Source organism: Amphiprion ocellaris, chromosome 10, assembly GCF_022539595.1.
Source record: "Amphiprion ocellaris isolate individual 3 ecotype Okinawa chromosome 10, ASM2253959v1, whole genome shotgun sequence".
NCBI classification, from domain to species: domain Eukaryota; kingdom Metazoa; phylum Chordata; class Actinopteri; family Pomacentridae; genus Amphiprion; species Amphiprion ocellaris.
Window position 1 is genome coordinate 228,647 of NC_072775.1, and position 27,105 is coordinate 255,751.

Here is a 27,105-nt window from a genome sequence, read left to right on the forward strand (position 1 = left end):
GATAATAAGTGCTCTCTCTGCTTCTGATTTCTACACATTGTGGGGATGGAAAGAAGCCGTGAACACACTACTGGACATGCTCTAAATGTTAGGAACAGCAGAATAGTTACATGTCCAGCAGACAAGAATCAATAATAGAATTTATTTAGAGTCATGATGGAGTCCACAACTCTCTGCATTCAGTTCCTGGTAAAAACATCTGGCTCTTTAGCTGCTAAATACTCGAGATAAATCTGTAAAGTTGCAGTGGGAAAAGCCACAAATAACGAGCTAAACAAGGTTAAAAGGCTCAGAAGAGATGAGAAGAACTACAGAGTTTGGTGATAGATTTTTGAGCGTCAGATTAACGATAATTGTATTATTGACTAATCTACCAATGGTTTCATCAACAGACTTGCCTCTAAAACCAGTTAAAAAAAAAAAAAAAAAAAAAAAAAAAGCCTATTAAAACTTCCCACAGCTGAAGCAGTTGAATTAAACGGCTTGCTTTGACATTCAGTTTTTTCAGACATTTAAGTTTAAAAAGGAGCAACAAAAATACTGCATCTGTGTGTGAGTGATGCTTCTCAGTGTCTTTTGAGCCACTGTTTGCATAAAAATATTGATTAGTGCAGCTTTAACTACGATCTGTTTAGAAAAATTGCATTGGCAGTGCAGGAAGCTAAAATCCTGGCTTTTACTGTGCTTTCTATATTTCTGCAAGTGCATAAGTTCTATTATTATAGTATCAGCCACAGCAAACAGCTGGCTATCAGCCCTAAAACTCCATTAGTGATGAATCCGTGATTGTAAAAATGTATATTCAAGTAAAACTGGATAAGTATAAAGCTTTAAAACTTTTTAAGACATGTTGTTTAACACTGTTTTGGGCTACTCTGACTCATCAGATATAAATCTGCTATTTCTGACATACATTTAATACAGTTTTCTTCTCCCCTTTCACAATCTGACTGTAACCGTTTAAAAAAAACGTTGCTGCAAGAAAACCACCACCACCACCGAACTGCAACCTAAATACTGAAAACGGGAAGTTTTGATGTGGTTATAAATTGTGCGATGAGGCTGGAGTGGTTCTTTTAGTGAATCGGCTATTTTCAGTAAAAGGATCGCCAAATACAAATATTCTGCCAAAAATTACTGCCCTTGTTACTCTCACTTGCACCTGAGCTGCATCCTGGGCTCAGCACCGCCCCACACTGTGATTGGTTTAAAGAAACTCAGAGAAAGCATTTCTCTCTCCTACAGCAGAATGATAATAAGGTACAGTCAGACCATTCTCCAGCACTGAGACAACACTGAGCTTTTTCAGCATCTCATTAAACTACTTGGCTAACTGCACCTCATTTGCAGTTCTTTCTTACCACTGATCGACAAACAATTTGCCTGATAGTGCACTAATTAAATAAAATAAATGGTCCCTATGCAGACACTCTGAAAGTTTAATCAAGGTGTGGATGAATAAAATAGCACATGCTGCTACAGATACCTTCTAATGTCACTCCTTCATTCCATTTCCCACCATTATCCACAATTCTTTATCTTCTGTCATTTATTACTGTCTGTCAGACCTCCTCTTAACTTTTGTTGTCTGCCAGATGCTTTGATTCAACCACCTTTGGTTCTTTGTTGTCTTCCCCTCTGTGACTGATTAGCAACCAAATGAACCACTGTTCACCTTATATTTACCTACAGCCTCCCTACTCTCTGACCATCCCTATAAAATGTGTCCTCTCCAGATGTTCTGGGTGGGTTTACCTCCACAGACTCCTGCTCTGTGTTGGTTAGAATAAAGACCCACTAAGCCTTAGTGAACCTGCACCTGATAGTTCTGCAGCAGGATGAGGCTGAGGTAGAACTCGGAGAAGGCCAGCTGCAGGTCCTTGATGTTCCTGTGTTTGCATCTCTCCTGCTGCGACAGGGCGAACACCGTCTTCCTCCTCCGCAGGCCCCGCCCATTACCTGAGCTCTCCCTCTGTGCATCCAATGAGGACTGCAGCTCGTTCTGTAGCGTGGCGAATCGCCGCTGAGCCTCGGCCAGCTTTTCTGCAGGAGGGAGAGAGACGTCAAAAACAGAAAGTCACTGCAGAACGGTGAGAACAAAACACTGTTTCATCTGTGTTCATTACCAGAGTAGAAGGTGTTGATTTTGGCCAGCTCTTTTTCACACGTCTGGAAGAACTTCTCCTCGAACTTGGCGTAGTACCTCTTGACTGTGTCCTCATCTGTGACTGCAACAGGAGAGCAGATGTTAGAACAGTGAGGATTACTTCTCTTCCAGCACTGATATAACAGAGTAGAAAACAAAGGGATAAAAAAAAAGAGTGGAAAAAGGACCAGTGTGAAGGTAGGACTGATGAAGTGTGTTGCTGAGTATAATCCTGCTCCAACCAGCAGAGGGAGCAGTGACACAGTAGCTGCTCCTCCAGTTTTCCTGAAATTTTCTCTGGTTTTCCGTGTATACTGGAACATTTGGACCCTGCTGCAGCTGACATTTGTGGTTGAACATGGGAGGAATAAGCAGGCACTTCTCTAACAAACACAAATAAATAACATACTTTCAATTCACTTCAGAATCTGTGCTTTGGACAGCGTTGGAATTCATCAACTCCATACCAGCCGTTAAAAACACTAATCGGAAAAGGAAAAGGGGAACTGGAGAGATATGGAAGAGAGCAACCTGAGCAACACTTACAGGCTTCAGCTCAGTTCAACAGAATTGAATTAACCTTGCAAGAACAAATTTGTGCAGAAGCAACAATAGACCCCTTTAGCTTCAACCCTTCCAGCCCTGGACTATTTTTAGGGTAATTTCATGACTTTAAAGCTGCTCTCCTGGTCATTGTAAGGGCTATGATACTGACAGATTCTTTATACGATCCTTTATATGAAGGAAACGTTATGTTTTCAAATGTTTCTCATCATTTAGAAAAATGGCAGTTGAGATATTTTTTAAAACTATGTAGAGAAGATCATTAGGAATCTAAGAGCTGAGATGGAGGAGAACAGTATGATTTAATAACTGGATGGATGGATGGATGGATGGATGGATTATAGATAGATAAATAGATAGACTATGGATAGATAGACTATAGATAGACTATAGATAGATAAATAGATAGACTATACATAGATAAATAGAGACTATAAATAGACTATATAGATATACTATAGATAGATAAATAGACTATAGATAGATAGATTGACTATAGATAGATAGATAGACTATAGATAGATAAATAGAGACTATAGATCGATAGATCGATAGATAGATAGATAGATAGATAGATAGATAGACTATAGATAGATAGATAAATAGATAGACTATACATAGATAGAGACTATAAATAGACTATATAGATATACTATAGATAGATAAATAGACTATAGATAGATAGATTGACTATAGATAGATAGATAGACTATAGATAGATAAATAGAGACTATAGATCGATAGATCGATAGATCGATAGATAGATAGATAGATAGATAGATAGATAGATAGATAGACTATAGATAGATAGATAGATAGATAGATAGATAGACAGACTATAGATAGATAGATAGATAGATAGATAGATAGATAGATAGATAGATAGATAGATAGATAGACTATAGATAGATAAATAGAGACTATAGATCGATAGATCGATAGATAGACTATAGATAGATAGATAGATATCAAATTTCTGGTTCTGTTAACTTTCGGGGAAGCAAAATTGAGTGAAGAACATCTGTTTCTTGGAGACTTCTAGTCATTCTATTCGACTTTTTCAAGTAGGAGTTTGGAATTTTCCAACCTCAGCACTGCATCAAATGCAGTATAAATACCCAACCAGTCAGAGTTAACGGTGTGATGGTTGTTTTTACTCTAGTTTATAAAAATCTATGAAAATGCAAGAGGTCAAGTTCACCATCAGAATTTATTTACTTACTAAAGTCATGGTAACAGGTCTAGTTCCTTTTTCCACCCATGGAGTCAATCGCTGTTTTTATACTTCCACTAGAAGGCAGTCCTGTAATTTCCATCATTTCTTGATCTCACGCTGGGATAGATTCTGGTAAACTTTAATTGAACAGTGGACACGGAGAACCTGTGTGTCCAACCGCTAACTTGAACCCGCCATCACGTCAACAACAACCAAACAGTCCACAGGTGGTTTTGAGTCAGACTCTGTGATTCACCGTGTTTCAGACTGGCTGCTTTTAGACAAGACACCAAATTAACTAAATTGGAGCGTTGCAACCACTCCCTCCTCCTTTCTCTCCATCTTTCTTTACCTCGTGCACAAACAGCCACCAGTCAGACGACAGTAATCTCCTGATCCCTTTTTGGCCTTCTACTGCTCTTTTCTCTCTGTCTCAGCTCATGCCATCATGATTATGATCATTATTATTATCATGACATGTCTGTCTGTCAGTAATAGGCTATACTTTCCATTTGACAATTGATGTTTTTTAGCTCTATTTTTCAGCAACACCCTGCTTTACTTTTGCACTGTAACATGCTTGGAAGCTGCCAAATGCAGAAGTCTGAGCTTTCTGTCTTGCTCAAAAGCACTTAATAGAAGTTACAGAAAGGGAATGGCACTGCATGTCATTTAAAGATCAGTTCACGATATATTTTATCGCTCTCAGCTCTCGTGGTGCCTGCATATGTGATGCTCATAGCAAAAGAAAGGACAGAAAATATTTCTGTAAACATTTTAGTTGGATTCTTCTGTACAAAAGAGTTCCAGTGAATACTGTTCATAGGACGTCTGTGGATCATCAAGACTTCAGAAGGTCAAGTGGCTGCTGATGGTTTAAATTACAATTTACCCTCATCTGAAGCAGACAGGAGCTGAAACTGATGTGGAAGTACCTTTAAGTTTACTGATAGCAACAACATGCAGGATCCTACAGAAACCCCAGCTGTTTGTGTTAGTTTATGAATTAAAGCCTCAACTGGTTAATTCAGGCCTTGACACTAATGTGCTACTGACCATTCTGGCATTTTTTTCTCAGTAAGATTTGAAGGTTCATAAAAGGCTGAAACGTCTGCACTACCTGTGAGTTTGGGAATTTTACAAACTACAGGTTGATCTAACAATCAAACTGTAGTTTTTCTGCAGACTACCAGCTGCGTTTGTGGTTCACTAACAAAACCGCCCACAGGACATTTAACATACCTGCCCTAGTAGCACATTGCAGCTAAGATAGCTAACATTAGCCCATGTATGGACCAGATGGTGTGAGGTAGCAAAGTATGTTCACGCTCCTGATTAACCCTCATCGGGCCTTAAAGTCATCATATTTGGTAACTTCCACACATTAAATATGGTGTTGCTCCGCCTCTCAGTGAGGTCATGAAGTATGTGGTTTCCATCCAGCCAATCAGCAAAGACCACTCTACATTACAGTGCACTACATCGTGACATTTGCCCAATCAGAGGCCTGGTATCAAACTTTCTCTTTTCTCCAAAGTTGGAAAAAGTCGGACTTGTGGCTCAGTCCTCTTCCATATTTGCGGTTGAAACATCAAAACTAACTGTGGTTAGCTGACCAAACTATCATTTTACAGTTGAGTAGTTGTGTTATGTGATGATATATACATTTCTTTGAATGTTTTAAAAAAATAAAAGTCTGTAGAAGGTCTTATATCCTCCAACAACACTCTAGGGTTGATGTTTTCAAAGTATCTCAATGAGTGCCCTTTAAGTACTGGCTCCAAATAAAACAATGGCATCGACCGTGAGCTGCAATTCTGAGCTTTAAACTAAACAGTGGCACCACACCTCGCTACCTCTGTCTTTCTATACGATCTATAACCTACTCGCTGCAAACAAATTTATATTTCAATCTATTATGCTGAAATGGAAAATATAAATTACAGAGATGGAAATTCGATACACTGATGAAATAAAACCTGTGTAGCTCACCAAAATGAAAGCTGCATCTGTAATTTGGGTGAATTTAATTGTGACACTTTTACAGCCATGCTGGTGCAACCTATAAACAACCCCAGAGCACTAAAGCTGAAAGACCTGAGCAGACATTCTCTGGAGCGCTGACAACACCAACACCTCATTCCTCAGCTAGTTTAGGAATTCTGTGCTGCGTGTTTGGAATTTTTCTGTCAGTGACATGCTGTTTTTCATTCACTTACTGCTGTTCAGAGAATAAAATTATAGAGCACTATCTCAACAGTGTCAAAGTTGTCTTTAATCTCACTCCACATCCACAAAGAATTCCCTTTTTTAGCTTCCAGTTTAGTCAAACATCCTAACACAGCATTTGAGCTGAGTTGGGGTTCACTTTTTGGCTTGAATCAGTGATTGTTCTTTTAATTTAATAATTTGAATTTAGTGGAGCATAGAAGGAAAAAAACAGTGTACAGGACGTCCTCGACTTACGTTGGAGTTCCGTTCCTACTGATCGATGTAAGTAGATTTTTGCCATAAGTTGGAACTCCAGTGAAAATGTAAACAAATCCGATCTGTGCATCATGATATTGATCAGTTATTCATAAAGTCATGAATACCAACGACTTTCATGTATGAATCATTTTACTACAAGATAACAGAATATGTTGCACTCTTGCTACAATTTGATCTAATAATGCCGATGTTCTTCTGTGTTTCTGTTCCGAGCATTTTATTAAATCTAATTTCACTTCCACGGTGTGTTACCCTTAAGGCAGAATTAGCAATGTACTTTCATTTTGAAAAAGATTTATTTAGAAGTTGTCTATAAACAGTTGTCACTTCCTGTCTGCTATTGTGATGTTTAGCTTTACACGTGTACATATTTTTCTGGATGCTGGGCTCTCTACTTTGTAAACACCACAGAGGCAATGTTGTAAGTAATTAACTTCATTTTTGGACTGACTGGTTCAGTTAAAATTATTTATTTACATGTATTTATGTTGTTTTATTCTGTTTTTGTTGCAGTTTTCACTCTGTTATGTGTATCAAGAGCCACAGTAAAGAAGTCAAGTTTACTGTGACTCATTCATTTTGCAGCACGAGTTTAACTAGTTGGACAGCTGCAGCGTTTACGTTGCAGTGAAAACACACATAGAGACGACTTTCCTTTTCTTCCAAGCATCAGAAGAGTCTGACTTACGCTGGGAGCCATAATGAAGGACAAAAAGTTAGTGAATGTAGCACAATCCAAGTTGGTGTATAACCAGAGAATGGAAACAAAGCCGTCTGATAGCGCAGTGTGACGACATATTCATCCGCTCCGCTCGCCAACCAATTTCACCGTGAAGACCAATCGCTGTAAGCTGAGGACGTCGTAAACCGAGGACCTCCTGTATTACCTAAGATTCTGCTATATTATACTGTATCCACATATTGTAAGATGAGATGTTAGCATAGCTGCAGAGAAAACAATCTACTGGGACACTCGGATCATTTTAATGTTCTGATAGTTCAGCAGTTATAGATTCAGTATTGTCTGTCCAAGCTGCATGCCAAAAAGTTTCAGAAAATGCCTCTTTGTGTAACCAAAACCAGCAATCTGACACCAGAACCGACAATCTGACAGCAAACCCAACAATCTGACAGCAAAACCAACAATCTGACACCAAAACCAACAACCTTACAGCAAACCCAACAATCTGACACCAAAACCAACAATCTGACAGCAAAACCAACAATTCACACTCTTTGCTGATTTAAGAGTCTCGACTTCATGTCAGAACAATGATCATCACCTCAGGTTTTATTCAAAATATCGACTGTCAGCTTCTGGTCACATGGAGAACGAGAGTCAGAGGTAAAGAGGGATTGAGTGTAATGGAAAGAGAATGAGCAAAAGGAAAAAAAGACTGATGGACCTTTAGGGAGGTCAAGGTGGAAGATATGGAGTGATTAATGGTTAGTGGGATTGATGTAATAAGCCTCTGTTTCCACATGAAGTTATAATGGTTAACATCTCTAAAATCTACCAATGTGCTTAAAATTCTGATTCTTTACCCTTTAAAGATCATAGTAGATCTTAATTTTCTCCATTACTTGCTATGAATTTGGACTGAATAAAAGAGTAAGTCATAAGAGTAGCTTCAGAGTCTAAGTTTGTGATCAAGTAGAAGAGGTCAATCATTTCTTAAAATAGCCCCACTTCTTCCAGTGAGCAGGTGCTTTCAGGACAATTACAGACTACTGTATACATCATTAGTCATTTTCCAGACAGTAATATATAGTCAGCTGTACCTCTGAGATGGAGACAAGTCACAGCAAAAATCTTAAAATAAATCCAAACAGAGGGGGCAAATGAAAGAAGATGTCAGTCAGGTGGATTTAATCGTTAGTAGGAAGATGAGAATCCCTGTGAATCACAGCATCACCCTGACTATTCCTCTGTATGTAACAGCACCATATAAAGAGATGGAGTCAGGCTGCCGGTTAGTCAGGCAATGAGCAATGCCAACAGAGAACTAGAGCACAAACTACATCAATAAAGAAACAAAGAAATAACGCACTACAACACAAACTATATCACTAAAACGGACAGACTGGAAAAACTTTCAGTGTCACAGAAGGCTAAAGCTGTGTTTAAATTCCAAACTAACGCTACAAAGCAATTTTTTCCTGCAGATAGGATATAAGAAATCTAGTTAATTAACTGTTTTAAACTGGCTTGTGTTCCAGCGTGAACACACTCAAAACCTGCTTAGATTTAGTGTGTACATACAGTTTATTATATATTATGTACATTGTGTGTTACATTCTCCACACATATACCAACACACATGTTATATTAAGCATTCTGTACAGTAGAGCTGAATGATTACAGCGAAGATGATTATTTTAATCAATTTTATCATCATGATTCATATTTTAAAAAACTGAAATAAGACATTATAATGTCAGATTTATCAAAGTCAAAAACAAGCGATTTTATAAACATGGGTTGTTTTCAATGAGTGGACTATTTTAAACGTCTGCAGTTTGAACTGTTGAAGCCACAACCGTGATGGTGATAGATATCATATAAAGCATTAACTGTGTATAACTTGTTGTCACTTTTGTCTAATTTCCTTAATTTCTTCAATCTGTTTAATCAAAACAGTTTTTTAGATGCTATCCAATGTACTTAGTCGTACACCAAAGTAATACACAAATTAAAACTGTGACACTGATGTTGGCAATAAAGGAAAAATTGAAGTTTAACACCTCACAATTCATCCTTAAGGGGACATGAATGTCTGGATCATGCTGAGATATCTCCCTGAGAGCCACAAATGTCAGTCTCATCGTGGTATGAAAAGTGAGGGGATCACTGGAGTCAATACAATCCATGCTCTGGAAACAGCAAATGTCTGTACAGACCTTCAGGCCGTCTTTCCAATAGTTGTTTACATGATATTTGTACTGGCTGACAGAAACACAGTGCTGCTAGCATGGCCAAAACTGCATGAACTGACACGAATTTATGTTGTTTCCCTAAAATGTGCTCTAATGCGACCTCCATGGAAGTGTTGACAGGATTCTACTTTAACAAGATCCAAGCTGTAAAACACAGGTTTAAACGATCAATGCTTACAGTAATACTTACTGTGAAGTCGCGTCTGTAATGCGTGTAATTTAACAACAGCAACATGTGAAGTATTCTGGAAAACGTCATCAGGACACTAAGAACTTAGTTTAATACATATGTTGAAAGCTGTTTACATAAGCAATAATGTCACGACTAAACACCCACAGACACAGTGGCCATCCCGTAAGATAGATCACTGTCTACAGTTTCTAACTGGCTGAGTGTTGACTGTACTGTAGAGATTGTTGCTACATGGAAAGAAGTAGAATGTAGGGCTGGCTGGCCCGAACAGCAGTTTCTGGGTTCCGGATATTCGGGCCCTATTAATGACGAATATTCGGTGGGTGGGTGGGCGGGGTTCGTGTGACGGACGGAGGAACGAACCGAATATTCAGTTCAATATTCGGATCTCAAAATTAATATGCGGATACCACCGTCGGGACCGAATATTCAGATATTCGGGTCCAGCCCTAGTAGAATGATGTCCTATTTATGTAATTCTGACACATCAGAAAACGTAAGTGATGCTGTGAGTGTCTCAGAATCCATAACTATCATCACAGATTACTCAAACTTCAATCAATAAACAGTTACAGGAAAAATAAAGTGTGATTTATGGCGGACAAAGAGCCTTTTTGGCCCTTAACTGGCTCCTCTCCTTTGTATGATGAAGACAAAATAAGACAATAGATCTTAAAACCATGCCATTAAAGGAACAATAGTGTTTTAAAAGACATTAAAAGACATTATTTTGCTAAAAGCCAAAAGCCAGGGTGAGCCATCATTGCTGCTTTTAGGAGAGCATTGATCTCCTGTTTCACTTGTATTGCCGTTCTAGCATTTGTCCTGATGTGTTTCAATAAAAAAATGATCAATCAAATCAAACTGTACTGATGTTGGCTGCCTCAAAAATAGGTGAAATGTCTGTCAAAGGCTATATTTTTAGTAGGAAATATGTATACATCCATATACACAGGAAATGTCTGGAGTCCCAATTCCACCCTCATTTGAAAAATTGGCATTTTTTTTTCTGACAGTACAGAAAAAAAACTTTCATTTGGATCTAGTGGGAACTATTCTCTGTGTCCTTACCAAATTAAAGGCTGTGGAAGTTATTTTTCTGGAGATATCAAACTCTTAAAATGGCTTCCGGCTAAATAAAAATAAAAAACAAAAACTAAAAAGCTTCTCAAGAAAGTTCTTTATTTGAGGGTAATAACTTTGCAAATTCCCCTGTCTCAGAACATATGAAATTCGCAATTTGGCCAAAATACAGGAGGTCCTCTACTTACGTCTGAGTCCTGTTCCTACTGATAGATGTAAGTCGATTCTCGCCGTAAGTCAGAACTCTGGTGAAAATGTAAACCAGATCCGTTCGGTGCATCACGATATCGATCAGTTCTTCATAAAAGTCATGAGTACCAACGACTTCCATGCATGTATGAATCATTTTACTAGAAGATAACAGAATATTATAACTGACTGATGTTGTTGTTGAGGTTTCAATGTTTATTGTTCAGTTCCAGATTTCCCTAATGTCAGTGAACGTGCCATGTTTAGTTAGCTCACCTCTGACTGGCTGAGAGTCAGCAGTAGAGAGAGCTGGGAACGGCAGCTAATTCTGGAGCTAAGTTATGGGGTTTTTCTAGTTATTCTGGCATTGGCTACGGCCCACAGTAGTCTGTATGAAGGTTCAATAAACCAGCAGAGAACCAGATAAAGTCTCACTCATTCATCACAGAGGGTCACTACAATATGTTGACCTGTTTTTACAACTTGACCCATGTTGGTCGGTGTTTCTTCCTGTTCCCAGTGTTTTATTCTATCTAATTTCACTTCCATGGAGACGGCTTTCCTTTTCTTCCAAGCATCAGAAGAGTCTGACTTACGCTGGGAGCCATAATGAAGGACAAAAAGTTAGTGAATGTAGCACAATCCAAGGTGGAGTACAACCAGAGAATGGAAACAAAGCTGTCTGATAGCGACGCATGACGATGTATTCATCCGCTCTGCTCGTCAACTCGTTCCACGTTACCAGTTCTGATGTAACGATGAAACGCTGTAAGTAGAGGACGTCGTAAACCGAGGACCTCCTGTTCTTAACACAACTTAATTTACGTTAACAAAGAGGTAAACTCTGAACAAAATTGAAGACAGTGCCGCAACATATTTCTTGGCATCTGTCTGAACTGACAAGGGCTGAAACCGTTGTCCCACCAACTTTGCACTTTGTGAATTAATTTTGAACAACTACTGTAATCTATGTGAATCTATTTAACAGAGCAGGAGAATGCTGTATGACATACAGGACTGTACTTATGGCACAAACAAACCTGACATTTTGCTGACAGTCTGATTCTCTCTGCTGTCATGGAAAAGTTTGCACGGACGAGAGCCTAAAATAGGTTGGACCTGAGGTTTAAAAACATATCGTGATTCACAGGACAGACAGTATCTGCCATCCCCTGAACTGGAAAACTGCAGTGGGACTGCTGAGTGGGTCAGCGGGCCTGATGACCCACTCATGAAAACTAATGACACTCAGTCCAATACAGCATCAGATCGATGGGCAGCTGGCAGATGAACAAGTGGAGCCAAAACAGAGCAAGTGATCTGAGACAGTTTCTTCTGTCAAAATAAGATGAAAGAAGTGATCCCAGGAAAAGGCGTACTATGCACGTCACACTGTTTGGTATTACTTTAAGTGTGTGGTGCTGCGACACAAAGAGGCCTGTCATTACACCATGAAAAACAAGCCTGTGATAACTGGTTTTAAGACATTTTAAGACTCTTTGAGGCCGTAAATTTTAGTCATTTTGTGGCTCTTGCTTGTGTATTTTTTGCAAAGACACATGTTTAAGCAATATTGCAGGATGAGGTAGCTCTGCACAAAAATAATATGAGGTAAAGAGCTGCCAGTCTCAATGCCAAAGAGGAGTAGCATTTTCTCTGCCAACTGCAAAATGTTCACATCTTACAAAGCATGAATTCTGTTGTTATGGTAGCCTGTAGTTCAAGAAACATTAGGTGCAGATTTTGGATAAAAATTACTTCTGAACTTGGTTGGATGCACTCCAGACTTCACAAGGGAGAAGCTGACGGATAAATATTGTTCATATTAATACAGTGAAAGCCAAACATCCTGCTGCTGCTAACAATACAAAGCAAAACTTCATCTTATAAATACTGTATTTAATAAACTAGCCAAACATGAACCCTACAATCACAGGGAAACTAGACAAACATGAACCCTACAATCCCAGGGAAACTAGACAAACATGAACCCTACAATCCCAGGGAAACTAGACAAACATGAACCCTACAATCACAGGGAAACTAGACAAACATGAACCCTACAATCACAGGGAAACTAGCCAAACATGAACCCTACAATCACAGGGAAACTAGCCAAACATGAACCCTACAATCACAGGGAAACTAGACAAACATGAACCCTACAATCCCAGGGAAACTAGACAAACATGAACCCTACAATCACAGGGAAACTAGCCAAACATGAACCCTACAATCACAGGGAAACTAGACAAACATGAACCCTACAATCACAGGGAAACTGGCCAAACATGAACCCTACAATCACAGGGAAACATTTATGTGTTTGGAGAGAAATCCCAGAAAAAGGAGAAGGACGAGAGTGTGGACGCTGGAATTCCGCCACTATTTCTTTCCATGCTTCGTCCTTTGTTGTCCTGTTGTGGTCTGAGTTGGAGGACACGTCTAAAAGTCTTCTGCTGCCACAACTCTACTAGGCTGTCTTCTTAGTTTAAATCCCACATCCTTGTTTTGATGCGTTTTGTCTCCTTAAATCATCTGAGTTTATTGATCAGTCCATCATTTCATCCTGCATTTCTATTGGTTAGTTAGCTGTCGTAGGTCTAGCAGCATCACATTGTGAGATGATCACCCAGAATTTTATGGCAGCTTGTCTTTGGTCACCATGACAACGGCTGTCCTTGAACCTGTCTCTCAGTGCGACGTAGGACCACCCATTTAGAGCCCAAAACAAAGACATCACCACCATTCTCTCACTGTTGGTATCTTTGGTTTGGCTGAACATCCTCAGTGTGTGGAGGCCTTTAATCAAAGCTGTACAAGTTCAGCTCCAAACTAGCATCTACAGGCATCAGATCCCTGCTGGTTGTTCAGGGTAGAAACCACTTTAAACTCCCTGTAGTAGGACCTCAGACGCCACCAGGTACCAAACAACGTGCCCCACCAGTGTGTGTGTGTGTGTGTGTGTGTGTGTGTGTGTGTGTGTGTGTGTGTGTGTGTGTGTGTGTGTGTGTGTGTGTGTGTGTGTGTGTGTGTGTGTTACCTTCGATGGATGGGGCCTGGTCCTGAGCAGCATACAGCATCTCTTTGAAAGCCTGCAGACACAATGAGACAAAAAAACATTAAATATTAAAAACATTTACTCTAGATATTTAATAACACGAAAGATCTGCAAAGAATTAAAAAGGTGAAGTGCTATTTTATTTATTCATTAATGTTAAGCATATTATACAATCAGGTAATTGTTGATCAATCCATTCTGTAGATGTGATTCTGAATCTAATCCATCTGAATCTGACAGAACATCTTGACGGCCATATCATTGGTCAGGGTTATAAAGGTGAGTGCTGTTGTACCTTCCACCAGTACTAGCCATGTTATATAACAATACTGTGCACTCTGGTAAACCTGATTGCATAAATGTGTTGTCATAACAATCAACTTCTATAGCCAAATCCAGTTTTTGATATGGCAGCAACTTTAGTGTGAGACAAAAACCTTCCTGAAAGACAAATCAAATTGCTGTTGTAAAACTAATAATGCCACCAAAGATGAATTTCACACATTCAGTCACAATATCTGTGATCAGTTACTAAAAAAAAAAAATCAGTCATACAGTTAATATATACACAATATTACAGCGTTGAAATTTAATCACACAAATATTCTGAAAGAAGAAAAAATACAAAAAGTGTCTGAGCTGTTCAATCTCAAGTATAAAATAAATCTGTCTATTAAGAAAAATGCAGCACATTCAGGACTCATTCGGCTTTAGAATTCCACAAAGTAACACTGCTAGTTTCTCCTTTTGTCAACACCAAGGACACATTCATCTGCTGGAATAAACTTCACTGGAACTGTTTTGAGCAGTGAGAGGTCAATTTCCCAGTATGGTGCCAAAAGAAAAGTTTATTCTCAGTGTAGGAAGCTGATTCAAATTTGATTCGTACAAGAGTTCTTCATATATACAGTGGTGCCTCAGCTATTGCGGGGGATGTGTTCCAGACCATAGCAACCATATTTATTTTATTATTTATATATATTTTATGGCTTTATAAACCCTCCCCACACTCTTATAAACACTTCCTCTGCTCTAAAACACTTTATACACACCTAAACCTATGTAATTTTAACAACATCTAAAATTCTATATGGGTCACCAGTGAATAAACTACAACTTAAATGATGAAGATGATGCCGCATTAGCTGCAGCACTGATGGAGATGAGATGAATGTACTGCACAGTGAGAATGGACAAGACGCTGAACGCATGCCCAGCAGCGAATGCCACGCACTTTATTTCCATTTAGTGTTCTTTTAATATGTTTTAATTATGTTTTTATATTGTTTTAGATTTTGTAGACAAGAACATGCTGAATTTACCACAAAAATAATTAAAATGTATAAAAATACCTATACACTGTAAAATCCCACAATATAGCAAAAAATCCGTGATACCAAATACAATTTAAAAATCAGTGAGACCAGTTGATAAGGCGAGGGACCGCTGGATTCATGCAATATCTGCCCAACTTTCAAGGCTAACGCTTCTAGCATACTGACAGATGACCAGCACATCGTCAAAACATTCCATGTATAAGAAGTACACAGAAATAATTAGATTTCTGAATAACCTTTTGTGTTACAGGACATACCAAACAGGAGTCTCATCCTGAAAACAAATGTCATCTCTGAAAGGTTCAAGATGAATACACATACGGCACAATATACAGGAGGTCCTCGGTTTACGACATCCTCTACTTACAGCATTTCATCATTACATCAGAACTGGTTACTTGGAACCATATGACGAGCAGAGCGGATGAATATGTCGTCACGGTGCTATCAGGCAGCTTTGTTTCCATTCTCCGGTTATACACCACCTTGGATTGTGCTACATTCACTAACTTTTTGTCCTTCATTATGGCTCCCAGTGTAAGTCAGACTCTTCTGATGATTGGAAGAAAAGGAAAGCATCTCCATGGAAGTGAAATTAGATAGACTAAAACGCTGGGAACAGGGAGAAACACCAACCAACATGGGTCAAGTTGTAAAAACAGGTCAACATATTGTAGCGACCCTCTGTGATGAATGAGTGAGACTTTATCTGGTTCTCTGCTGGTTTATTGAACCTTCACACAGGCTACTGTGGACCGTAGCCAACGCCAGAATAACTAGAAAAACCCCATAACTTAGCTCCAGAATTAGCCACCGTTCCCAGCTCTCTCTACTGCTGACTCTCAGCCAATCAGAGGTGAGCTAACTAAACATGGCACGTTCACTGACATTAGGTAAATCTGGAACTGAACAATAAACATTGAAACCTCAACATCAACAACATCAGTCCGTTACAATATTCTGTTATCTTCTTGTAAAATGATTCATACATGCATGAAAGTCGTTGGTATTCATGACTGTATGAAGAACTGATCGATATCATGATGCATGGAATGGATGTGGTTTAGATTTTAGCCGGCGTTCCGACTTACGGAGAAAATCAACTTATGTAGATCAGTAGGAACGGGAGTCAGACGTAAGTAGAGGACCTCCTGTACTCTGATATTACCACATAAAATGACTCCTGCTGTTATAGAACCTATTAAGTCAGTAACTCTTATTAGATATTCAGCACACAAACTGAAAGACATTGGGTTCATCGCTACTGAGAGGAATCCTACTGTACATGTGAAGCTTCTTGTCAAACAACTTTGCTTTCAGCCTCACAGAAAATAATTAAATGTATTTTTCTGCTCTGGCATTTGGACGGAGAATTCCTCAAAAACATTAAATTCTGATCTGGAAGCGAGTTGTTCTCACATTCGAACAGCATTTTCTGATTTACCCAGTTTATTTTGACAATAATGTGTCATCACACTGATGCATTTGCGTCATTTTTCCCTTCTGTCCCATCAAACATCCGTCCGGTTACTGCAGTGTGTTAGTAAGTCTGCAGCTTGTCAATGCTGTGGATAGTCTGAAGGGACGGCAGTCATTCAGTCCCAGTAGCTCCAGCGTGACAGTCGTCCTCTTTCTCCTCTCAAGGGTTAGATACTTTAGTCAATCAGTGTTTCAGAATGCCAGCAGGGCACAACAACCACAATGGGCTCTCTGTGTGCCAGCCTGCCAGCCAGTCAAAGAGCTTCATGGGTAAACATGACAGCGAGTCAAGGTCATTCTATACCCACACAGGACGCCTCCAGCCACAGTTTCACCACTACGGGATGTAAACAACAACAGCAAAGATGAACAACAATCAATAGGAAGGCAGGAAAATGACTCCCATCATTCACTATGCCTGCCTTCTGCATTTACACTCACATCTGAGCCAAAGGTTGAGTTTTTATACATTTCAGAAGAGCAAAGGACCATCCTAGTGTTTCCTTAAAACAACAGAGAAACCTGGAGGTAACCAAACATAAGGTACTGCAGAAGAAAAACAGCTTCTTTTACACGTCAGTAAACACATGAAAAGAGCAGGAACTACATCCCAAGCCAGGTCTGTTTTTTCATGCTAATACCACGTTACCACAAAGGATGCATGTTCTCTGCTCATTTCCCAGCATGCAGTGTGGGAAACAAAGACAGGGAATAACATGAATAGACTGCTGAAACCAAAACCATTAGCACTGAAATGCATGCTTTAAATTCTATGAATAAAATCACAAAAATCATAAATACATCAATAATATGAATGATAATGTCTGTGTGTGAAGTTCATAATGAACATTCCAGAACTTTATGAAAATAATACACAACAACACAAAAATAACCCACTTGTCTGATTAATCAGCTCTGTGGTGTTTGATGTTTGGAAAAGCAGAAAGTGGAGTTTGTGTTTTCTGTGTGTTTGAGAGGCAACTGTGTTTAGCTCTTATTTAGTTCAGACTAAAATGTACAACACTTTTGTTTTATCTGCATAAAAACTCAATCCTGTAAGACCAAAATACAGAAAAAGTTAGTTTAAAAAAAAAAAAAAAACTAAAAATTATATATACACTTTATTGCCAAAAGTATTCGCTCACCTGCCTTGACTGGCATATGAACCTAAGTGACTTCCCATTCCTAATCCTTAGGGTTCAATATGACGTGGGTCCACCCTTTGCAGCTAGAACAGCTTCAACTCTTCTGGGAAGGCTGTCCACAAGGTTTAGGAGTGTGTTTATGGGAATTTTTGACCATTCTTCCAGAAGCACATTTGTGAGGTCACACACTGATGTTGGACCAGAAGGTCTGGCTCTCAGTCTCCTCTCTAATTCATCCCAAAGGTGTTCTATGGGGTTGAGGTCAGGACTCTGTGCAGGCCAGTCAAGTTCATCCACACCAGACTGTCATCCATGTCTTTATGGACCTTGCTTTGTGCACTGGTGCACAGTCATGTTGGAAGAGGAAGGGACCAGCTCCAAACTGTTCCCACAAAGTTGGGAGCATGGAATTGTCCAAAATGTCTTGGTATGCTGAAGCATTCAGAGTTCCTTTCACTGGAACTAAGGGTCCAAGCCCAGCTCCTGAAAAACAAGCCCACACCATAATCCCCCCTCCACCAAACTTTACACTTGGCACAATGCAGTCCCACAAGTATGGTTCTCCTGACAACCACCAAACCCAGACTGGTCCATCAGATTGCCAGATGGAGAAGCGTGATTGGTCACTCCAGAGAAGGCGTCTCCACTGCTCTAGAGTCCAGTGGTGGCTGCTTTACACCACTGCATCCCACGCTTTGCATTGCACTTGGTGATGTATGGCTTGGATGCAGCTGCTGGGCCATGGAAACCCATTCCATGAAGCTCTCTGCTGAAGCACTGTTCTTGAGCTAATCTGAAGGCCACATGAAGTTTGAAGGTCTGTAGCGATTGACTCTGCAGAAAGTTGGCCACCTCTTGGCACTATGCTCCTCAGCATCCACTGACCCCGCTCCGTCAGTTTACATGTCCTACCACTTGGTGGCAGAGTTGCTGTCGTTCCTACACACTTCCACTTTCTTATAATACAGCTGACAGTTGACTGTGGAATATTTAGGAGCCAGGAAATGTCACGACTGGATTTGTTGCACAGGTGGCATCCTATCACAGTTCCACGCTGGAATTCACTGAGCTCCTGAGAGTGAGCCATTCTTTCACAAATGTTTGTAAAAGCAGTCTGCAGCCTAGGTGCTGGATTTTATACACCTGTGGCCATAGAAGTGATTGGAACACCTGATTCTGATTATTTGGATGGGTGAGCCAATATTTTTGGCAATATAGTGTACATTCAAACAAAACAAATCTAGAAAAAAAATACTAAAAATAAAACTAAAACGAATACTTTTTTTAATGTAAATCCAAATATAGAAAAAAAATGAGCACAAAAATGACCAAATGTTGTACTTTTGCAGCAGTGGGTTGTACAGGGCTAAAACCATGGCAGGAATATGTATAATCTACGGTGGCCGAGAGGTGCAAACCAAATTTACATAATGCAAAACACTTTTACAACCTCCAAGACAAATTTACAAGCGACAAAACACTTTTACAAGTTCGAAAACACTTTTACAAATCCAAATGTAACCGGAAAGGGAATGTCCCAACTCCGGGGCTGAAGCGGAAGTGACGACGAGGAGCGGCTAATGCACTCTGTCGGTCTGATTTGCGCCATTTAAACACTCTAAAGACCGACCACACAAAAAACAAAACCGCGTCAATCGGTTCATATGTTCCTCACAAAACGGGCAAAACATCACCCGCTCGCTTGGTTCACCATCAACAACAACCAAAAGTTGCATTAGCCGCTCCTCGTTGTCACTTCCGGTTCAAACCCGGAGTTGGGACATTCCCTTTCCGGTTACATTTGGATTTGTAAAAGTGTTTTGTCGAAATCCAAAAACACTTTTACAAATCCAAATGTAACCGGAAAGGGAATGTCCCAACTCAGGGGTTGAAGCGGAAGTGACGACGAGGAGCGGCTAATGCAACGGACAACGAGCGGGTGATGTTTTGCCCGTTTTGTGGGGAACATATAAACCGATTGACGCGGTTTTGTTTTTCGTGTGGTCGGTCTTTAGAGTGTTTAAATGGCGCAGATCAGACCGACAGAGTGCATTAGCCGCTCCTCGTCATCACTTCCGCTTCAGCCCCGGAGTTGGGACATTCCCTTTCCAGTTACATTTAGATTTGTAAAAGTGTTTTCAGACTTGTAAAAGTGTTTTCGAACTTGTAAAAGTGTTTTGTCGCTTGTAAATTTGTCTTGGAGGTTGTAAAAGTGTTTTGCATTATGTAAAAGTGTTTTTGGATTTGTAAAAGTGTTTTTGGACTTGTAAAAGTGTTTTGTCACTTGTAAATTTGTCTTGGAGGTTGTAAAAGTGTTTTGCATTATGTAAATTTGGTTTGCACCTCTCGGCCACCGTAATAATCCAAGCTCCTAAATAAAAGTCTGGGGGCTTTTACATGTCTTTTCATAGAGCTATGACAGAATAATAATTATGACAAGAAAAAGGTTTCAAGCAGTCAGAATGAACTGAAATAACCTTTAGTTTCGAAGGTTATCAGTTGTTGTGTGTGGCTCTGAACCGACTGACCTCAGATCTGTCAATCTCAGTTCAGATTAGAGGAAGGACTGATATAAACACAGCAGGGCTGGGAGACAACACACAAATAAAGCTTTATTATGATTATTGATTATTTCTAATAACCTAGTTTTTGAAAAGACTCAAAGAAAAAAGCTTCAGTTTGAATTTAACCACATCATTTATTAAGGTTCAAACACAATGAATAAATTTACACACAGAAATAAAAACAGACAAGGACAAAAAACAGTAAAATCAGTTTGGAGGTAAGCTGACCTCACATCAGCAATAAATGTACTGATTACATCCATTAACAGCGGAACTTTGTGTTTTCCTTATTGGGAGGTTTGGAAGGTTGTGTTTATTGCATTTCAGTGAACACTGAACATCTCATTCCAGCTAATAATTTTCTTTTCACTCTTAATGAAGCGTCTATCGCTGGTAGATATGGTTGCTGTTTCATTACCCAGGCAGAGATTACAGCTGAAAAGTGAGCCCACTGAAAAGATAATTTCTCTTTGTTTTTCTAGATCTACCTTCCTGTCTGTTTATGTCTAAATTAATTTTAATTCAATCACAAATACAGGCCAGGAGTTTAATTTAGAGAAAATACCTGCAAGTTTAATCACATTCATAACAATCATCAGCCACAGTTCCGTATTTCCAGAGGACAATTGGTCCGCAACAAGTTGATTTATTTCACATCTGAAGGGATTCTTTGTTGTAATGTTTGGAGTCTGTTCAGGCATCCAAACATGAATATATAATGCAGGTAAGTGAAACTATGAAACACTCTGACTAACAGTTTTCTTACTTCAGAGAAAATAATTCCTGTCCACAATCACAACAATGCTCTGAAACAACGAGATATTTACTAGGGACAGTTTTGGTCTAACAAGTAGATTTATTTCACCGTTGTAGGGGTGAAAAGTGGGTTAAACGACTCTTACAGCTGAGCAGGAGTGTGGCCAAACAGAGCAAAGTGCTGACTAAAGCTCCAGGACTTAGTGGACAACCATGACTCGGCACATTAGCTCGTTTTTGTCATCTTCTCTTTAAAGCAATATTGTTATAAAACATGTAATCAAAGTGGTCACAGAGATGAAGGTGAAAGTGGCTCAAATCTCTTCATCACAGGTTCTTATTCCAGCACCTGAACACAGATTTACCTGTATACCTCTGGAACCACACTGAGCTGAGCTGATAATGGGGCAATGATGGTAACGATATCATTAAGGGCAGTGAAAAAGTTCTCACGCTCCTGTAGATCTGTAACCCTAACCCTACTGTCCTTTAAAGCAACATCTCAACACTCAGCCTTGGAGATAATAATAATTATTATTCTAATTATTAGCCCACTGGGACCTCCGTGTTCTGCCTGTTCCGCTGCGGTCCATGGTGAATACTGGTTGTAAAGGACGACTGCGATTCAAAGCTGCTCTTTGGCTGAATTCCTCTTTGTTAAGCACCAAGATGGTATTAGTTTGGGTTGTCTGCTGACTTTATATGACTCTAAAATATTTTATCTTTTACTATATCCAGTGTGAATGTTGACATTTTTTCAGTTTTAGTACATCATATTTTTAAAATGTATGTTTTGAACAAAATGACAAAGATAAACAACACAAGCAAGACTTAAAGGAAACACAAAACGACAAAAACGAGATAAACGAAAAAGTCAGACAAAAAACAACAAAAAGAAGACAAAATATTACAAAAATGAGACACAAAATGACAAAAGAACAATGAACAATCTAGTATTTTACTTTATGATCCAAACAACTTGTCATGGTCTAGGAATGATTTTAAATTTGTAGTTTTACTAATTTACAATCTGCAGTTAATGTCTTCTCTGTAATTTTTACAATTTGAGGGCCGGATTGGACCCTCTGGAGGACCACTTTTGGCCCACGAGCCTCATGTTGGACACCCCTGGTCTACGAGTAATAAAACCTGACTGGCTGTACACTAAGTCGAGCCTCCTAATGTACGAATACACTGGCAGACAGAGCTCGCTCTCCTTTAACATGACGGTAACCGCTGGTGACAGACGGTTTTGTTCTGATTCCTCGCTCTCAGCAGCACGTTTAGTTGATAATGGCAGAAAAACTTTCCCACACTCCTCCAGAGGCTGCAGGACGAGCCGGTATGAATGTCAGCGGTCGGTCAGCATGTGCTAAGGCGCAAGTTTCCAAAACAAAACATACTCAGCTCAAGAGGAAGGAGGGCAGATTATCCTCACAGATTACCCCACTTCTGTCCTTTTCCCTTCACTCTCCCTCTCTCTGCTTTTAGAGTCCAGGGCTTTCCATCTCCTCTCCCTCACCTCCACCTCCGTGCACCTCCACCTCCGTGCACCTCCACCTCCGTGCACAGCTTGCCACCGTCACCACAGGCAGATTATTGCACCACAGCAGCTGACCACAGATCTGTGTGAGGCCTCTTTGCAGTCCTTATTTTTGTGTATTTATTTACATTCTACTCTCTCTTGCTCTGTTTCATTTGCCTAATCTTTTTCATGCATTCCTTCCCCTCTCCTCTTTCTCCTAACCCCCACCCATGTGGAGACAAGTGCTCCGTATCTTGACACCAAACTGTCAGAAGAATTATATGAGTCATAACTGGATTACGCTGCATTTGTGTCCTGTAGAAACCTCAGATCTTTGGGTTGTTCCTCAATATTTTCTTCTTGTTTCCCTCCCCTTTTTGATCTGTGAAGACGGTACGAAAGGGGAGATGTGAACGAAGCAGCGTTTTTAAATGTCAAGCCTGCATCGGCATTGTAGCAGAAAGCAAAGAGCAGCACCCCAAAAAATCCTGACAAGCGAGGGGGTTTTGCAGAGACGTTTGTTGGACTGTGATGTTGCTCGCTGTGACGCACAAATGACGCAAACTAAAGGCTAAAGCAGCAGCTTTACTTGGCGTTAACATTCGACTGGGGAGCTCTTTGAACTCTGTGGGGATTCAACTGTTTACATGCAGGAAAAAGACGGGACCCAAACGTGTAGAGAGGGTGAACTTGGAACATCTGGTGGAGGACCCTGGCCGTGGGGTTTTCAACTGTGGAGCCATTTTATTTAATATAAATCATTAAATTTAATGCCATTATTTAACATTGAATTATCTTAAAGGCCCCCTCCATTGAAAATCAAGTTCTTTATCTTGATAACAGGATATTCCATGAGCAAAATAAGCAGTTGACATCATTGCTGAGCATTTTTCTAGACTAGTTTTAAAGTGTTTTAGAATATTTGCCTACAAGTTGGAGCTAGTAGTAGATAGGTGGATGAACGCTTCATAGATCTGCACATTCTGGAAGAATAAATAATTAACTCTGATTGACAGAGATGAGTTTTTAAGGGTTAAGTCAATGACGGAAGACGGACTTTAATTTTGTAGGGTTAGTGATATTGATTTCCCACAGTTTCTGATGTTGTTTTAAATTTTACGTTTCTTGTAAAGCACTGAATTGGTCTGACCTTTAACTGAGGTGCTATCAGAGCTTCTGCGCCCCACAAAACAGATGTTCTTGCTACACTTGAGTTAAAACTAATGATTATTTTCAACGACACAATTACTTGATTTGTCCAGTCAACAGTCTAAAAGGTTCTCAACCAACATGAGGCAGAAAAGCCTGACGTTTGTGAAGCTGAAGCTCAGTCATGTTTAGCGTTTTACTTGATGAAATGTCATTGCAGCTGCAGTTTCTTTTTCTGTGGACTGGTTAATTGTTTCAGCTCTGTGGTTATACAGAGATAATATCTGGATGAAAATCTAAAAAAAAAAAATCATGTTTCAGCAGAGGCACAGTGCAGTCCAATGGAATGCGTTTGGTAGAACAATGAAAAAACTGTCATTAGCATTTCTGCAGCAGCAAATGTTCAGTGCACTGGAATGTAAAATTAGTTCTCTGCTTATCGCAGGCACATCAAATATTTAATCATTATCTGTCTCCTTTCAGCTATGCTTCATTTATGATTTCCTTTTAAGTGGATCAGTGGTTAGCATCTTCCTGTTTCTGTGTGCATGTTCTCTGTGTGAGGAACCTTCAGGGTTCTGTCCTTGTTCCCGGTCCAAACACATCCATGCCAGCTATTAGGAAAAACTGCTCTCTGGCTTCACACTGAGCCTAAAAGTCAAGCGGGTCAAATGTAAAGGATGCCTTCTGGCTCTGAGCAGATAAAACTGCAGCAGCTTTTCTGCAAACCAGACACCACTTGTGATGTTTTTCAGAAGGTCAAGGATGGATTTTACTTCACCTTGGCTTGTGCTTTTATTTTGATTATTTCCTGCACAAAAACTACGTGAAAAGGAAAAGGTATGCAATAGTATGAGACTTCTGTTACATTCCAAACATTTACTATCAAATATGTCCTATAAATTCAGGATTAATTAACTTTGCGTTCATTTCTGCACTGGAAAAAACACAGATTCAGATTTTCCCACAGAGATGAGACTCAAAATTTTGTGAATCCAATCGGATTTGGCAGCTAAATATGAAGATTCAACTTCGTTCCACCATTCAGACTATCTGGCAATCAGAAAATCCACCAGCATGAACTTCAGTCCCATAATTAAATGCAACAGCATTATCAGATGGAAAAGAAAAACGTGAATCACGAGATTGTGAAACCCGAATGAATTTTTCTGGCATTGTTTTAGTCCACTTGGAGGAAAGGGTTGTTGTGAGTGATCACCTTTACCCTATGATGAAACACTTCTGCTGGGAGTGGTCTGACAACACTTCCATCAATAGAGCACTAAAGGCCACTTAATGGTGATAAAAATGACCTGAATCACCAGATTTCAGCCTAACTGAACAGTGAGAGGGGAATATAAACAAAGACGTAAGACAGCATTGGCTATCACCAACATCGAAACACCAAATGAGGGAATATCCTTTGGACAAATGGTGTTCAATCATCCAGTAGAGTTCTACAGACCTGGCGGTACATGGTGACCCAAAACCTTACCAAGACACTTCAGGTTGGGTTTCCCTTTAGTTTTTTACTCATCTGTACTTGTTAAGCATTGAAAAATCAGGAAATAACAGCCGCACATGATGCAAAATTTGAATCGTTGCACATGTAGTTTGGCTAACACATGGGTTTACCAGAACAACGAGTCAGAATAAATCACTTTAAATGTTAAACAGTTAAATAGGTTCACAGCAAAAAGGTTGTGTGAAACAGAAATTGGTAGAAACAACCTTTTCTCCAGTTATTGACTATAGAGATGTGTTGTATATGAAGGCTTCTGCTAATTGTCTTAGCATGTTGGATAGTGTGAACCATGAGGAGCTGAGATTCATTATCAGATGTGGTCCCCTTACTCACCACTGTGAGCTCTATTCTAAAGTTAACCGGACATCTTTCAGTGCCCAACGTCTCAGCCATTGGTGTTTATTTACAGAACCGTTTTGGGTAGCATTCCTTCCTATTTGTCTTCTAACAAGGAAACATGAAAGTCACAACCTCCCATCTATGGATACTCTGCAGTTTGTCGTCCCCAAAGAACGATCTGAACTGGGTCAGAAAGCATTTAGGTTTTCTGCACCTGATGCTTGGAATAAATTACAATCTGAACTTCAACTTCAAGCCGTTGTTCCACTGAATGAGTTTAAAGTTCTGGTGAAATCCTTACAGTCTACTTGATCTGTGTGCAAGTTTTAATGTTGTTAATTTTATCTGCTGTTTACTGTTTTTAATGTGATGATGCTGCTGCCCTCTTGGCCAGGTCTCCCTTGTAAAGGAGATCTCTGATCTCAGTGGGACTAACCTGCTTAAATAAATGCTAAATAAAATTTTAAAAAACAGCATATCCCATGATGAAATAACTGACATGAACTTTCAAGTGTTCTGGTAATGGTAAGCACATTCCTGCAAGAAGAGTTTGGATTTAACTTTGTTCTAGTTGCCCTTGAGAAGAGTAAAATGCTTCAGACTTGTTCGTTTACCAACCACCCCAGCTGAGGTTCCATTTTCTCTCATCAGATAATCACCAGTAAATGTCTTGTATTTTGTAGATTTTTTTGCAATGAAGTGCATTAGCCAGTCATGCTAGAATGTAAAATATAATTCCTAGGGGTGGGGGAAATTTCCAGTTTGCAGATGCATTGCAATTCAGGTGAATCTGAAACAATTCACAAACATCTAAATGTAGATTATTTAAGCCTGATAAAGTGATACAGAAGGTTCTCAATAAAGCGGAACTAAGAAGGGCGGTGCACGTCGTCTCCGGGACACTTTGGGAAGCGCACCTGGAGCGACACGCCGACACACAGGAAACACACCTGGCTGACCACCGCCCACCTCACCGTCAGATACGAACAACTTCTAGTTTAAAAGCAGACATGGAAACACTTTGGCTTCTACAGCGTCGACGGCGGAATCAAACTGGACCAGAGCACTGTTGTCTGTAAGCTAAAATAAAACACTTTGGCAACACAACAGACACGGAACTGGATTCCACCCGACGGAGGAGTCAGCACACATTTCCATTAGTTTAATAAAATATAATGGAAATGAATTCAACTCTTGTTTCTTATTACAAATGCACTGTTTTTTAAAACTGCAAGTGATGAATGCTTCTTCAGTGAGACAAAAAGAAATGTGTAGAGAAAAAGTGCATCAATATACATAAATTAAAGATGCATCGACAATCATTTTATAATCAAATCATAATCATTACCTAATCGTGAGGTGCCCAAAGATTCACACCCCTAATAATTCCACATAACTCCTCACAGA

General features: G+C 39.6%; 1 protein-coding gene across 1 annotated transcript in view; it reads right to left on the bottom strand.

Annotated features, from left to right (window-relative positions):
• Positions 1 to 27,105, bottom strand: part of LOC111580827 (xenotropic and polytropic retrovirus receptor 1 homolog) — a 63,229-nt gene that overhangs the window by 19,033 nt on the left and 17,091 nt on the right. Inside the window, exons 2-4 of the mRNA XM_023288740.3 lie at positions 13,862 to 13,913; positions 2,127 to 2,228; positions 1,820 to 2,043 (exon numbers count right to left, since the gene is read on the bottom strand). Coding sequence (XP_023144508.1) covers positions 1,820 to 2,043; positions 2,127 to 2,228; positions 13,862 to 13,913 — 378 coding nt within the window. The remainder of the gene's footprint in view (positions 1 to 1,819; positions 2,044 to 2,126; positions 2,229 to 13,861; positions 13,914 to 27,105) is intronic.